Source organism: Balaenoptera acutorostrata, chromosome 3, assembly GCF_949987535.1.
Source record: "Balaenoptera acutorostrata chromosome 3, mBalAcu1.1, whole genome shotgun sequence".
Classification (NCBI taxonomy): Eukaryota; Metazoa; Chordata; class Mammalia; order Artiodactyla; family Balaenopteridae; genus Balaenoptera; species Balaenoptera acutorostrata.
The window spans coordinates 183,087,177-183,100,890 of record NC_080066.1 but is presented as its reverse complement, the minus strand read 5'-3'; the positions used below and the strand labels follow the sequence as shown (position 1 = coordinate 183,100,890).

Sequence of the window (13,714 nt, the reverse complement as noted above, 5' to 3'; positions counted from 1 at the left end):
CGGACAGAGCGGACCGACCGATGTCCTCCCTCTGCTGGCCCTCCTGCGGGATGTCCGGTGACACACATGGTAATGGCGTGGGCTTCCAAGCAAGGGGCCGAGAGGGTGTGAGGGAGCTGTGCGCGTGGTCGGGGGTGTGTATTCCAGGCCCAGGGCCCGGCGAGTGCCCACCCCGCTGTGCAGCTGCCTCCTATTGCTGGAAATTAGTCGTGTTGTTTACGTACGTGGGATCGTGTAGTGTGTACCCTGTTTCTCCTCTGGCTTTTTCACTCGGTGTAGTTGTTCTGAGCCGTCCGTCGCTAGATCAGCCCTCTTTGTGGAGTAGTGGTGCCTGACTGCACCCAGTCCGGGGTGGAAGGACCCCGGGATTATTTCCAGTCTTGGACCGTTGCACGTAATCCGCTGTGAACATTCGTGTAACTGTCTTTCTTTTTTTAATTAATTAATTAATTTATTTATTTATTTTTGGGTGCGTTGCGTCTTCGTTGCTGCACGCAGGCTTTCTCTAGTTGCAGCGAGCGGGGGCTACTCTTTGTTGCGGTGCATGGGCTTCTCTTGCTGCTGAGCATGGGTTCTAGGTGCGCGGGCTCAGTAGTTGTGGCTCGCGGGCTCTAGAGCGCAGGCTCAGTAGTTGTGGCCCACGGGCTTCGTTGCTCCGCAGCATGTGGGATCTTCCCGGACCAGGGCTTGAACCTGTGTCCCCTGCATTGGCAGGCGGATTCTTAACCACTGTGCCACTGGGGAAGTCCATCATGTAACTGTCTTTATTTCCTTTTCCCTTGGGTAAATGCTGAGGAGTGGAATCGCTGGGTCAGGGGGAGACGTGTTTAAGTCTTTAAGAAAGCATCTGACTGTTTTCCAATGTGGTGGCACCGGGAGTGTGGCGTCCATCCCTCCGTGCCCCTCGCACTGGTGTGGCTGTGCGAGGGGGCGGGGCATGCAGGCTTGCAGGTCCGTCGTGACAGCATGACGCGTGCCTGTTTATCACCCACGTCGCCACTGCTGGAGTCTCTGGTCAAACCTTTCGCCCATTTTTTATTGGGTTGTGTGTTTTCAGAGTTGTTTGCACGTTCTAGAGACAAGCGCTTTGTCAGATGTGTGACTTGCAGGTAAGTCTGCAGCTTGTTTTTTTGTCTTAACAGTGTCTTTCGAAGGTAGAGTTCTCAATTTTGATGCAATCCGACTTATCAGTGCGTTATTGATTCTGCTTTCAGCGTCATGTATAAGAAGTTCCGGTTTAATTCACAGTCGCCTGTCTTCCCATTGTTTCTCTGAAATGTTTACGGTTTTAGCTGTTAGGTTCACATCTGATCCATTTCGAGTTAGTCTTTGCATCACGTGCGAGGTGTGGGCTGAGGCCCGTTCGCCGCGGGTGTTGGGCGCCCTGGGGACAAGGCACATCGTTTGGAATAAGTGCCTTTTGCAGCTGGGCGGAAACGCTCCTCTTCACCAAGCGGGCTCTCTGGCTTCCGGCCGGGGTAACAGGTGGTGCGTGAAATTGTGTCCCTAGGCTCCGTTGAGGACACCACGTCCAGCTTGTTTGGTGAGGAGGACGCCGAGGATGAAGAGCTGGAGGCCGCGGCCAGCCACCTGAACAAGGACTTCTACCAGGAGCTCCTTGGGGGCGGCATTCCTGGCAGCTCGGAGGCGGCAGGAGGCCCTGAGGGAGGCGGCAGGCCCCCCGCCCTGGAGTCCCTGCTCGGCCCTCTGCCCACCGCGGCCAGTCTGGGCATCTCGGACTCCATCCGAGAGTGCATCTCCTCGCAGAGCCGGGACCCCAGTGAGCGCCCAGGGGCTGGGGGAGCAGGGGGGTGGTGGAGAGACGGCGGGGGGCTCCTCCGGGCAGGTGGGCTGGGGTTTCCAGGCCTGGGTCGTCCCCCCCGCCGCCTGTGGGAGTTGGAGGTGCTGCTTCTGAGGGGCCTCCGAGAAGGGTGGGCTTGGGAGGGGCCCTGCCAGCTCCGCTGCAGGCTGTGTGAGCAATCAGTGACCCCAGCTGTGCTGGCGCCCGAATGCCGCAGGGCTTGTCAGCATCTCCGGGACCCTCCTCCGCTGACCAGAGCCCTCGGTTTGGTCGGGCTGTGGCTGGAGGCTCCTTCCTGCCCCTGTGCAACTCGGGAGGCCTCAGTGCAGAGGCCACATGCTACAGAGGGGCCACAGGGACAGACTGGCACCCCCTGCCCGCGCCTCTGCATCTAACCTGGTGGGAAAGTGTCGGCCAAAGGCGGCATCTCCACTGGTCGGACGGATGTCACTTGCTGGGCTCCAGTGCCTGCAGTGCCGGGGCGCCTGCGCAGGGGCCCAGCTGCTCCTCCCTCGGGGGGGCCTGGCGCACAGGCAGCTCCAGGAGGGCGGCGGGTTTGGTCTTGTCGCAGTTTCACCGTAAGGTGGGCCCTGCCTCCTCTCCTGTGGGCGCCAAGGGCTTGGCCTCTGTGTGCAAGCAGCCTCTGTGAGAGGGACGCTGCTCAGATGTTCCTCCCGTGCCCTGTGGCTGGGTGTGGTGATGGGCGGTCGTGCGCCTAACTGTGGTGGCGTTGGTGGTCTGGAGGGGAGAGCGATGTGACACAGACCCAGCCCATCAGTTAGGTACAGGTGGGCTGTACCCCAAAGGGGCTGCCGTATGAGTGGAACCCGGAGCAGGTCCCACAGCTCACTGAGCAGAGGGCATGTGCAAAGGCCCTGAGGCAGCTGGGGGCACTGCGACCTGGACAGAAAGAGGCCAAGCTGGCTGGAGCTGAGAGAGCAAGGGGAGCGAGGCTGACCGCAGAGGAGCGTGAGGGTGTGTCTGAGCGCCCAGCCTCCGCCGCGGAGCGGCAACGTGACAGGAGAGCATCCCCGACAGCCTGCTGGCAGGAGGGCATTACCGGTTCCCGTCGGGCTGGAACCAACAGGACAGGGCAGAGAACCGTTGGATGACGAGCGGCGGCCCACAGGAGGGGCGGCCCACAGGAGGGGCGGCCCACAGGAGGGCCAGCCCCGGTTTCTGGGCCGTGCAGGTTGTGCTGTTGACCAGCTGGGGCAGGAGGGTGGTGGCCGACAGGTTTTGGGGGTGTCCTGAGCATGGTCACGGAAGGCTCCCCGAGGCCCCCTCTCCTGGGCCTGTTGATCTGAAAAGCTTTCTGTACAGGAGAGCGTGAGGTCTGGGAGGTCTTCCAAGTTAGCATCCTGCTGCTTCCACTCGGCGCTGGGATGTAAGCCTTGCCCCCTGTGCCCTGCACTCGCAGGTATGGGGCCGGGACCGGCTGGCGGCCGGGAGGAAGCGGCTGCTAGAAGCCCTTGGCCGCACCCCCGAGTCCTGAGATGGCCCAGGTGATGTATGCGCTCGTTTAACTGGACGTTGACCCTAAATGCCAGGCTATGCTTCCCTCTAGAAGATGCTTCCGGGGACGGTGAGCTAGACCTCAGCGGTATCGATGACCTCGAGATCGACAGAGTAAGCGCCGTGAGCTCTCAGTGGCCTTCCCGGGGGGTGCTGGTTGGGGTCCGTGGAGTGCCAGGCTGCGCCCCATTGGGAAGCTCCTGTGGGCTGGGGGCACAGCTCCATATCCCCCTGGGCCTGCCGTCGTCCGGACGGGCTCTTAGCAGTTTGTCCAGCAATGCTTGTTCTCTGGCAAGCGGGAAGCCTTTCCCCTGATTTGTCACCAATCACCTTGTGCCTGAGGCCACCTGCGTGTTCTTAAGTTGGCGTCTTGAGCCCTCACCTCAGTTCCTTCTCCGGGACCCACGTCCCTGCGCTCTGGCTGGCCTGGCTCCCGTGCCCCAGGGGACAAACTGCCAGGAGTGGGGGGGGGCGTTTGCTGCGGGGTTGGTTCATGGATGCGGCCCTCAGGCCGGCCTGGAAAGGCTGGCGGACGCCAGGGTGTTAGCCGGCTCCCCACACACGTTCCCTCTTGGGTCGGAGGCCTGCTTCCTGACCCGCGTGTATGAAGGGGCGCACGTTGGCAGAGCTGAGCTCTGGGCGTGCCCTCTGATGGTGACGCTGCGCTCTGCCCCAGTACATCCTGAACGAGGCCGAAGCCCGCGTGAAGGCCGAGCTGTGGATGCGGGAGAATGCCGAGTACCTGCGGGAGCAGAGGGGTGAGTGCCCGCCCAGGCGCCCTGGAACGCGGGCCTCGCGGACCCTCACCCGCCCAGGTGCCCCGGGGCGCCAGCCTTGCTGACCCTGCTCCTTGACCTTTCAGAGAAAGAAGCGAGAATCGCGAAGGAGAGGGAGCTCGGCATCTACAAGGAGCACAAGGTAGGGCGCCGCCTCTTCCTCAGGGACCTGAGAGCTCCCGGCCGCCCACCCTGCGCTGTGCTGGCCTCCCACTGGCAGATGCCCGGCCAGCCCCCGCCCCCGCCCTGTGACCTGGGGAAGCCCGCTTGGGGCCCAGCCCGGCCGGGGCTCTGCACGGTGGGCTGTGGGCAGATCGCAGCTGCCCAGTGGCTCCTCCAGCACTGGACTGCCCTGTGCCCCACTCTCCAGGGAGAGTAAGACTCCCCAGCCGACCCTGATTGCTTGAGCCCCGCTCCCACGTCCTGAGTGGCACCTGGCAGGTTCATAGGACCAAGACCTACAGGAAGCGTAATGTTGTGTTTCCATCAAGCCCAAGAAGTCTTGCAAGCGACGGGAGCCGATCCAGGCTAGCACGGCCGGGGAGGCCATCGAGAAGATGCTGGAGCAGAAGAAGATCTCCAGCAAGATCAACTACAGCGTTCTCCGGGACCTCGACAGCAAGGGCGGGGGCGGCCCACACAAGGAGGACGCCCGGCCTCAGGAGAGGGCTGGAGCCAGGAAGCTGTCTCGGCGGAAAACGCCAGCCAGCAGGAGCGGGGCTGATCCCGTGGCCAGCGTGGGGAAAAGGTACCGTGCCAGGCGGGCTGGGTGTCGGGCAGGCGCAGGGCTGCGGGGCGTTCCCCACCTGTGTGCTGGGAACCAGTGTCGGTGTCCAGCGTGGCCCCCGCTGCCCTGGCCAGGAGCTGAGCAGGGCTTCAGCCCTGGAAGGGGTCCTGCAGCATCGGGTCTGTTCTGTTTGAAGAGACTTGTGGGCCGGGCCCATTCTCCACCCCAGGGGTCCGTTCTCCCGGGAGGGCCCCCCGCCATGCTCTGCGCACTGCCTGCCCGTCCCCCATCCCCCTGCTCTCTCCGCCGAGGGAGAGCAAACCACTGATGGGGCAAGTGGAATAGGGTGGGGAAGACACCAGCGCGACCACAGGGCCCTCCTGATGGCGGCTGGTGGGGCCAGGTCCAGGCAGCTTTGCAGTGCCCCCCGCCCCAGGCCGAGAGCCCCTGCCGCGGCCGAGGCTGGTCGGTGTGCCCGCAGCCTGGCCCCCGGCTGTGCTCGCGGGGGGATTCCAGAGGGGAGGGCCCTCTGGGGCTGCACTCCCACCACCTGACCCCCTCTTCGCTGGCGCTACCGTTTTCTCGTCCTGACTCATCTGAGAAGTTAAAGATGTTCTGATTTGCATTTCTGTTCTCTAAAGTGGGAGTAATCATTTTTCGCAGTTTTTGCGACACTTCTTCTGTAATTTGGTGACCCCGCTCCCTTGTTCCTCGAGACCCCACGCCCCCAAGTCCCCAAGCGCCCAGTACAGCCTGTCAGTGTCCGGACAGCTGGTCCTGGTCCTGTTGGGTGTCCCCGTGCTCCCTTCTGATGACAGGCACAAGAGCGGGCACTGCGGGAGGCCCGCCCGCCGCCCTCCTGGAGCCTGGGAAGCGCCCCGCCCGGACACGGTGTGGTCGCTGCCTGTGCTCCCGGGTCGTGGCAGGCAGCCTCGTCCTTTGGCGAGGGGGCGCCTCACCCCCGAGCTCGGCATCCCCTGCTCCCGTCACCGTGCACGGGGGTGACGGGGGCTGCTTTCCCAGAGCTCAGGTTCAGCCTGTGTGTGTCAGTGCAAAGTGCTGTGGCCGAGCCCCGTCGCACGGTCCGGCTGTGCCCTCGTGGACGTGGTGTTCGCCGTCCGTCTGTGAGCATTTTGGCGGCTGGCGCCCGCGGTGCATTTGCAGAAGCGGTGGGGCAGCGGCCCTGTGGGGCAGCCATGGGCCCTCCAGGCCACCGGCTGGGCGGGGCCGCGGGCGGAGGGGAGGAGCGTGTGCCCAGGTGCCCGCAGACCCCCGAGAGGCCCCGCCAGTCACCGGCTGCCGGGCGCGCTTCGAGAGGAGGGCCCGAGACCCAGACCCGCCTCCTGCCGGCCCTCACGTCAGGAGCCGTTCTCACCCGTCCGCTGACGCGGGCTCCCCGGCCGGGCTGGCCTCAGTCGGTAGGGAGCGCGCCACCGGCTCCCGCCTCCTGGGTTCTGGGGACTCTGGACTTCTCTGCCGGGCCTCGGGTTGTCGCGGCTGTGCCTCCAAGCTCACGCCTCCCCAGGTGACAGGTGGGGACCCGGAGAGCCGTCCGTGTGGGAGGGGCTTCCTCCGAGCTTGGGCACAGCCTTGCGTGAGCCGCCGCCTCGTCCCCTCCAGGCTGCAGCCCTGGACCGTGTAGAGCGAGGGCTTCCTGTGAGACCCCGGGGCCACTGCTGCCGAGGCCCTCGCGGGGCGGGCTGCCCAGACCCGGCCTGACGGGCCAGACCCCCGCCGTCAGGTGTCCGCTGTCGGAGGCTGTTACGGGGCCCGCCCCCCGTGTGCCCAGCGGTCATTGGCACGCCACAGCAGGGCTGGGCCAGATAGCCGGGAGGCCCGGGGCAGCGGACTGTGCGGGGCTGGGGCCGCGTGCGTGCAGCTCGATCACCTGCGCCCCTCCCTGCCCCCGCACATCTTCCTTCACGCCATGCCCTGGAGGGAAGCGACGGCAGTGTGGGCTCTGCCCCTGCCCTGGCCACCCTGCACAGGTCTGGCGGGGGGTCCCTGGGTCTGGATGGCTCCCGCGGCCAGGGCTGGGAGGAGGACCTGCCTCATCTCCCGCGGGAGTCCCGCCGTCGCCCTTGGGCAGGTCAGCAGCATCCGGGGAGCCTTGGTGTGCGCCCCCAGCCCCTTGCAGTGGTTTTGTGTAGAAAGCGCCTTGCGTTTTGTGTTTGGAGGGTCCGAGGGAGGAAGAACAAGCCCACTGGAAGGGGTGCTGTTAGCAGAAGTGGGTGCCCGGTGCCTTGGGCCTGGTGGCGTGGAGCGGGCAACCAAGGCTCTCAGGCCGGGAGGGGAGGGGAGGGGAGGGGAAGGGAGGGGAGGGGAAGGGAGGGGCGGGCTTGGGTCTTAGAACGTGCCTCTCGCCCTCCTCCTCTTCCAGCAACAGGGAAACTCAGGAGGGACCAGTGGAAGGACTGAACGGGTCTCCCACAGCAGCTGCTGCCCACGGCCTCCACATGCTCTCCTGGAAGTATGGGGGGTGGCAGGGGGCAGATAGCCCAGGACCGCTTCAGAAAACAGCTGACCTGGGGGGCCTGGAGTGCCTGGTGGCAGGGCAGTGTGATTCCAGTTTTTATCCTTCATCAAGTATTGATCAATACATGGGGGTTCTGTCCAGAGGGACCTTCTGTCGCCCTGCAGAGTGGCTTCAATGAAATTTGAATTTGCTGCCAACATTTAAAAAGGAGCTTTCATACAAAAATCCAGACCTCCGGCTGCTTCTGGCTCCCTGCGCCCCCATCCCCAGCACCCTGGCCCGGCCCTGCCTGTGGGTGCAGTGCTCACCCAGGCCCCGGGGGAAGAATCTCGCCTGCGCCATGTCTGTGGGGTAGACGTGAAGAGGCCCAGCCCCCTGCCCAGCCGGTGGGGTGGGGGGAAGGACAGGGCGGGGGCGGGGGCGGGGCCTGGGTGGAGGAGGTGACAGGGCGGCGCTCAGGGCCCAGGCGCAGCCGCCGGGCGGACAAGACCCAGTCAGGGTGGTACCACGGGAGCCTCCGCGCCGCGTCCTTTACGTCTGGCCAGATGCCGCCGTCGGAGAACGGGCCTTCCAGCGGGGCCCGGGTCCTCGTGGCCGATGGTGCAGCCTGGGCTGAGGCCACCGTGCTGTGCTGTCTTCCAGGTTGAGGCCGATGGTGTCGACGCAGCCAGCTAAGAAGGTGGCCGTGGGAGAGGTGCGTTGTGTGGACATAGCCGGGGGACAGGGATCCTTGGGAAGCAGCAGACGCCCGGCACCGTGTCCGTGAGCGCCTGTCAGCGAGGGAGTGCCAGCAGCCCAGCCCAGCCCAGCCCAGCCAGAGGGAGGCCCAGGGGCGGCCCGGGGCCTGAAAGCCTGAGCCCACCAGTGTGTGCCAGCCCACAGCCATCGCGACCCTCCGTGTGGGAAGCCAGGCCCAGGTCCCAGGGTCCAGCGCAGTCAGCGGCCTTCCCTCTTCCCTTGTCTTGGGGTTCAGGGGTCTTCCCTTCTTATTGTTGGGGTCCTGGTCTGGCCTAGGAAACAGAAGGGAGAAGCAGGGAGGCAGGGCCCCTGAGGGGTCCCAGGGCAGCTGCAGGGGCAGGCTCGGGGGATCGGGGTGTCCTCGCTGACCACTCTTGAAGGGTGGGGAGTATCCCCCCGCCCCAGAGAGCACTCCCCTGCGGTGGCCTGGGAGCCACGCTCTGTCCCCAGCTCACCCCCTCGCCGGCAGGCCTTGTTCCCGAGCGCCCCCTCCCTGGGCGCCGAGCCCGCCAGGCCCACGGCGGTCGTGGTGGAGAGCGGGCCTGTGTCGTACCACCCAGAGGAGGACGCGGACGAGGAGGAGCCCGATGAGGAGGACGGGGAGCCCTGTGTCAGCGCCCTGCAGATGATGGGCGGCGACGGTGAGATGATGGGCGGCAGCTCCGCAAGCGGGTGGGGCGGGGCGGGGGCTTCCGGGGAAAGGGGCACAAACCCCTGACTGCACCTTGGAAGGGAATCTGAACTGGCGTCTTACGATTGGCCGTATTGGCTTTGAGGCCAGGGCTGCTAGAAGGAGCTGGCCGGGACCCGCTTGCTGTGCAGACTGGGGGCTCTGGGCTGCCCGTCCAGCAGGAGAAAGGTTCCCACCCCCGCACTGCTCACACGGGCGCTTGCCCCCGGGACCTGCAGAGATGAAGGGACTGACGCGGCGGTCCCCGTCAGTGGTGGTGGGGCCCGTGCAGCCTGGCCTGGGGCGCCGCTCACGGGGTGGGCGGTGGCGGGTGCAGCGTGCTTGACCACGCAGCGCCCCCTCAGTGTCCGTGACTCTTTTGTGCTTTGCAGATTACGGCTGTGACGGTGACGATGACGATGGCTACTGAGGCGTGACCTTGCTGCCGGCAGTGTCCTGCTGGTGGACCACCCGGCATCTCCTGAGGGGTCAGATGGGGCCTCTGGGGCCAGCCCACAGGCGTGAGCGCCGAGACTTGGTGACAAGATGGGTGCCGGCCCGCCTGCCCCGCCGCCCTCACCCACAGCCACACATGGCCTCTGTGGCACTTGCTGTTTGTTGCGACCATGTTTTGAGCGACGTAAGGAGTGTTTCTGCCCAGCAAGGGGAGCCGGACCAGCTTCTGCATCTGGTCAGAGGTGGGTCTCACGACCCAAGAGCCCTTGCAGGCGGCAGTGTCACGTCCCACGGAAGGAAACTAAGGCACAGGGAGCCCCGGCCGCTTGTCCAGGTGCGTGGAGGGCTGGGCGGGCTCCAGGACCCTCCTCTGCCTGTGTGGAGCTGGGTTCCCCGCTCCCTTCACCTCCTTGCCACGTCTGAGAAGCACTTTGTGTCCTGCTGGTCCAGAATTGATCGTGTATCTCCAGCCGAAGTCCCCAGCCAGGCCCTCGCGCCTCCCTGCCACTGCCTGGGCCCTGGGGACCCCACAGACCTGCACCCAAGAGCCCAGAGGCCGCTTGGCCAGCCGGCGCCCCTCAGCAGACATGTGCACAGCCAGCCGGGTAGCCTGCGCGGCCGGCCTGGGTGAGAGAGCTACAGGTGCTTCGTGCCTGAGCTGCGATCGGGCTCACCGTCCACAGAGGCGTGGCCGGCAGAGGGGCCTCGAGCTTGGCAGCCCTGCTCCGGATGGTTCCTGCCACCCAGCACCCCCCGGGCCAGGCCTCCTCATTGAAAGGCCCAGAGACCACTCTCGGTCTGACTTGGGCACCGCTGCCCGGGAGGTGTCCTCGGGGGGAGGGCAGATGCTTCTGCCCCACCCAGGGCCCAGCCCCCCCGCCCCTGGGGTGGGCAGACCCCTCCCGGAGTGCACCCTCCCGGAGTGCGCCAGAGATTGCAGGGGGTGGGTTTTGAGGCCGTTGGCTGTGCCCCTCGGCCTGTACCGTGCAGCCAGCCTGGACTCCAGGGCCCCTGGAAGGCCGGAGTGGAGGGTTGGCTTGGTGAAACAGAAAGATCGTTCCTTAAGCAGAAAGCCACTGAGTCTGTGGTCTACAATTCCCTGTCTGCTCCCTGGAGGAGTGCGGCTGAGGCAGGGGTACCTGTCCTCCAAGCTCCATGCTCCTGGCCTTGACTGATGGGGAACCATCAGTGACATGTCCACCCTCACCGGAAGTCCCCGTGCCACTCTTCCCGGCTGTGGGCCGTCCTGGCCCTGGGCCCCTCTTGGGGCTAGGAGAACTTGCTTGGCTCAGGGGCTCCTAGAGGAGCCTCATGGGCTGGGGGCTCATTGCACTGCGCAGGGAGCAGGTGGTGGGCCGGCCCAGAGGCGACCGGGGAGGGGGGTGCTCGGAGAACCTCCCAGCGGGGCTGAGCTGGCTGCTGGGGAGGGCGGAGGGGTGCGCGCTGGCTGTGCCTGTGCGGGGCTGGCTCTCCAGACAGAGCTGTGGCTGGATGGTTCCCCTGGGAGGCTGGGCAAGAAGGGGGTTCGGGGGGAGGCACGGGAGTCTGGGTGGGAGGGGTCAGTGCTGCCCAGCCCCGTAAGGTGAGGCCAGGGTGAGGCTCAGGTCTGCGAGTGGGTGTCCACGTGCAGAGGAGAGGCTGCTGAGGCCGGGAGCGGAGGCGGGCAGGAGGTGGAGGAGGTTTGAGGGGCGAGCCGAGGCCCAGAGTTGAAGTGAGGCTGCTTCCCCAGCTGGGCCTCGTCCACCCCCGGGGACGGGAGGCTGCGAGGCAGGGCGCTGCTGGAAGGGGAGGTCTGGGGGCACGTGGTGGTGACCGGGTGTGGCGTCTGGTTGGAGGAGTCAAGCCCCAGGGTGGCTGGGGGTGCCCCTGGGCCACGGCCCACGCCCTGCGGGCAGGCCACCACTGCCACGTGCTGGCCCAAGGGGGACGTGCAGGCCCGTGTGCACCTGCGTCGCACATCTGCATGCCATCCTCCCACCCCGAAGAACGACCTGTTCGTCTGACCCCAGGATCGAGGGAGGGGAGGCCAGGAGACAGGGCCCCGGAACTCACACTGCCTGGCGTCTGCCTGAAGCCGGGGCCTTCCAGCCGCTGGCCCAGAGCCCTCTCCCAGGTGCAGGCCTCCACACCTGCAGGTACGCACCTGTGCGCACAGACATACACGTACAGCTCGTACACGTCTGCGCCCATCCGTGAACACGCGCATCTGTGCACACATTTATCCATTCGTGCCTCTGGACCACCCTTCAGGGTGCTGGGTGCTGGGCTCTGACAGGACCCAGATCCACACCCCAGTGGTGGCCGAGCTCAGGTGCCCATGGGCCTGATGGTGCCTCTCGCTGCAGGGCATGTGTGACAGGGCTGCCCACTCCCCAGAGAGGACGTGGCATCTGCTTGTCACCCAGCCCACACCGTGCCCATTCCTGCCCCTCTCTGAGCCACAGGTAACCTTCCTGGCAGGGCTGGGTGGGCCCCGGTGACGTGCTGCTCACGGCCTCAGGCTCCTCCAAGAATGGGGGGCAGGCCTGAGGGCCCGGCCCCCACCTGCCCCCGCCAGGGCCCTCAGGTGGGAATGGGCCGCATCCTGAGCCAGCCTGCTCTGTGCTGCCCTAGCTGGAGCCTTAGCACCTTGGTCCCAGGTGCCCTGAGCCGGCAGTGGGAACCCGGGGGTGGGGGTCAGGGGTCAGGCAGAAGGAGGGCTGGGATGATGGCAGCGCCCCTCTGCATCCACCTCCCAAGAACTGTCTACAGTGGATGGCATCTATGCAGTCATTCAAAGAGCTCACAGCCTCAGCCCTTCCTACCCTGTGCCCCGCTGCCACCGGTCACTTCAAGGTCACACCAGCTCGCTCAGCCTCAGGCCGTGTGTGCCCTGGGCCCGGGCCCACACACCTGCCTCTTCCCAGCTGCTCCCCACGTGCCCCCGTGTGGCCCCGCAGTGGTTTCTGGTTTGGCTAGGCAGGCAGGCAGCGGACCGAGGGCCACCCACTGCCGCCAAGGCCACCTGTGGGCAGGGGGAGGGCCTCTCTGAGGGAGGGGCAGGTGCTGGGCGGCCCCTGAGAACGAAGGTCTGCTGACAGCTTCGCCTCAAGGAGCCCAGCCTGAGTCCCCCACTGCGCCCTTCCCACCGGCAGCCCCATAAACGCTGCTCCCACCAGCTCAGCACCATATGGCAAGTTCCAGACCGCACCTCCCTCCGTCTCACCGTCCCAGGGCCGGTGCCCCCGTCCCCCATCCACCTCTTGCTCTCCTCCGAGCCCCCCTGCTGTCCTCTACACCCTGCCTCTCCGTCTGCTTCTCAGTAGGCTGCAAAAGCGGCGGAGCGAGGGCTGGGCTGGGCCCGGGGGTGGGGGCCTCTCGTCACTGGCCAGCTCCGGGCCAGGTGCCCACTCCTGCGTTGAGTGGGGCCCCGGGAGGGGTGTAGATGGACCCGTCACCCGCTGCAAGGCTGGGGATCGCCCTACGGATTGTCCAGCAGGCGTGCTGAGAGCACGGCTCCCGGGGTCACAGCAGGACAGACTCAACGGACCCACCGAGAGCGTGGCAGGGTACGCAGGGATCTATGGTTGCGGGTTCCCCCGCGCGGCCGTGACCACGTCGGGAGAAGCCGGGGCCTCGCCCCCATCCAGCACTGGCTGAGTCAGGGCCTGGTTGCCCCCCAGCCCCATAGCCGTGGCCACACGGCTGCCCAGGCCAGTCCACGTGGCTTCCAGGCCACAACGGGGGTTCAACAGAGACCGTGGCCCCCACATCCCGAGGACACCCCATTCCCTGAATAATAAAGGCTACCCTCAAAGCCACGGGGCTCGGTTCAGGGCCTTTGTTCGCTGTCACCGCTGGGCCCGGGACCGCGCTGCCCACCGAAACCCCAGCGCAGCGCTGCTCCCGCCCTGCACGGGCATCCAAGAAGGCTCGCTGTCCCCCACACGCCCACCCGGTTCCCTTCCTGGGACTGAAGACCCCCTCGCCTAGCAAGACGGTGAAGACTAGCGTGGAGAGAAAGCAGCCCGAGCTGCAGCCCTGGGTCCGAGCGTCACCACAGGCCCCTGCTGCCCGGGCTCTGGCCACCCCTCCACTTGTGGCCACAGTGCCCAGCGGACCACCCGAGCTCTCAGAGCCTGGGGCCAGCTGGACACCTCAGCCCAGCTGCCTGTGACCTGAGGGGCCCCAGACTGTGCCCCACCTACAGCACTGGCCCCAGCTGTGCAGCCGCGCCCCAGGCAGCAGGGGGCGCCCCAGGACCCGCTGGGCTTGGTGGGGAGGCCTGGCCTAGCTGGGGCAGGCCCTCTGCCTGTCCCCTGTCCTGCAAGGGGACTGATGCCCTCCTTACGGCCTTGGGTTCTGGGCCCCTACTCCCCAGGCCCAGCCCAGGCGTCCTGCCAACACTCTCCCAGGCCCCAAGCTGCCATGTCCGTAGGGGACACAGCCACCCTGCACACACACCCTGGCCCCTTGGGGGACACGGGGGCCAACTGCTTCCTGAGGGTAGGAGCTCCTGAGTGACGGCCGCGTTTGGGGCTGTGCCTGCGTGTGGCCGGCAGCTCCCCTGACTGGG

General features: G+C 66.2%; 1 protein-coding gene across 6 annotated transcripts in view; it reads left to right on the top strand.

Moving 5' to 3' along the window:
- The window catches only part of BRF1 (BRF1 RNA polymerase III transcription initiation factor subunit), an 83,564-nt gene extending 73,329 nt beyond the window's left edge, over window positions 1–10,235 (top strand). For 3 of the 6 annotated variants that reach the window (XM_057544639.1, XM_057544642.1, XM_057544638.1), the window contains 6 exons: window positions 1,511–1,780; window positions 3,369–3,430; window positions 3,993–4,074; window positions 4,179–4,234; window positions 4,584–4,840; window positions 7,200–7,696. In XM_057544639.1, coding sequence (XP_057400622.1) covers window positions 1,511–1,780; window positions 3,369–3,430; window positions 3,993–4,074; window positions 4,179–4,234; window positions 4,584–4,840; window positions 7,200–7,473 — 1,001 coding nt within the window. In that variant the 3' untranslated portion in view covers window positions 7,474–7,696. Of the gene's footprint in view, window positions 1–1,510; window positions 1,781–3,368; window positions 3,431–3,992; window positions 4,075–4,178; window positions 4,235–4,583; window positions 4,841–7,199; window positions 7,697–7,937; window positions 7,990–8,502; window positions 8,675–9,095 lie in introns of those variants that run through there. The other 3 variants (XM_057544643.1, XM_057544641.1, XM_057544640.1) reach the window with 2 other exon arrangements.
- Window positions 10,236–13,714: the final 3,479 nt, after the last annotated feature.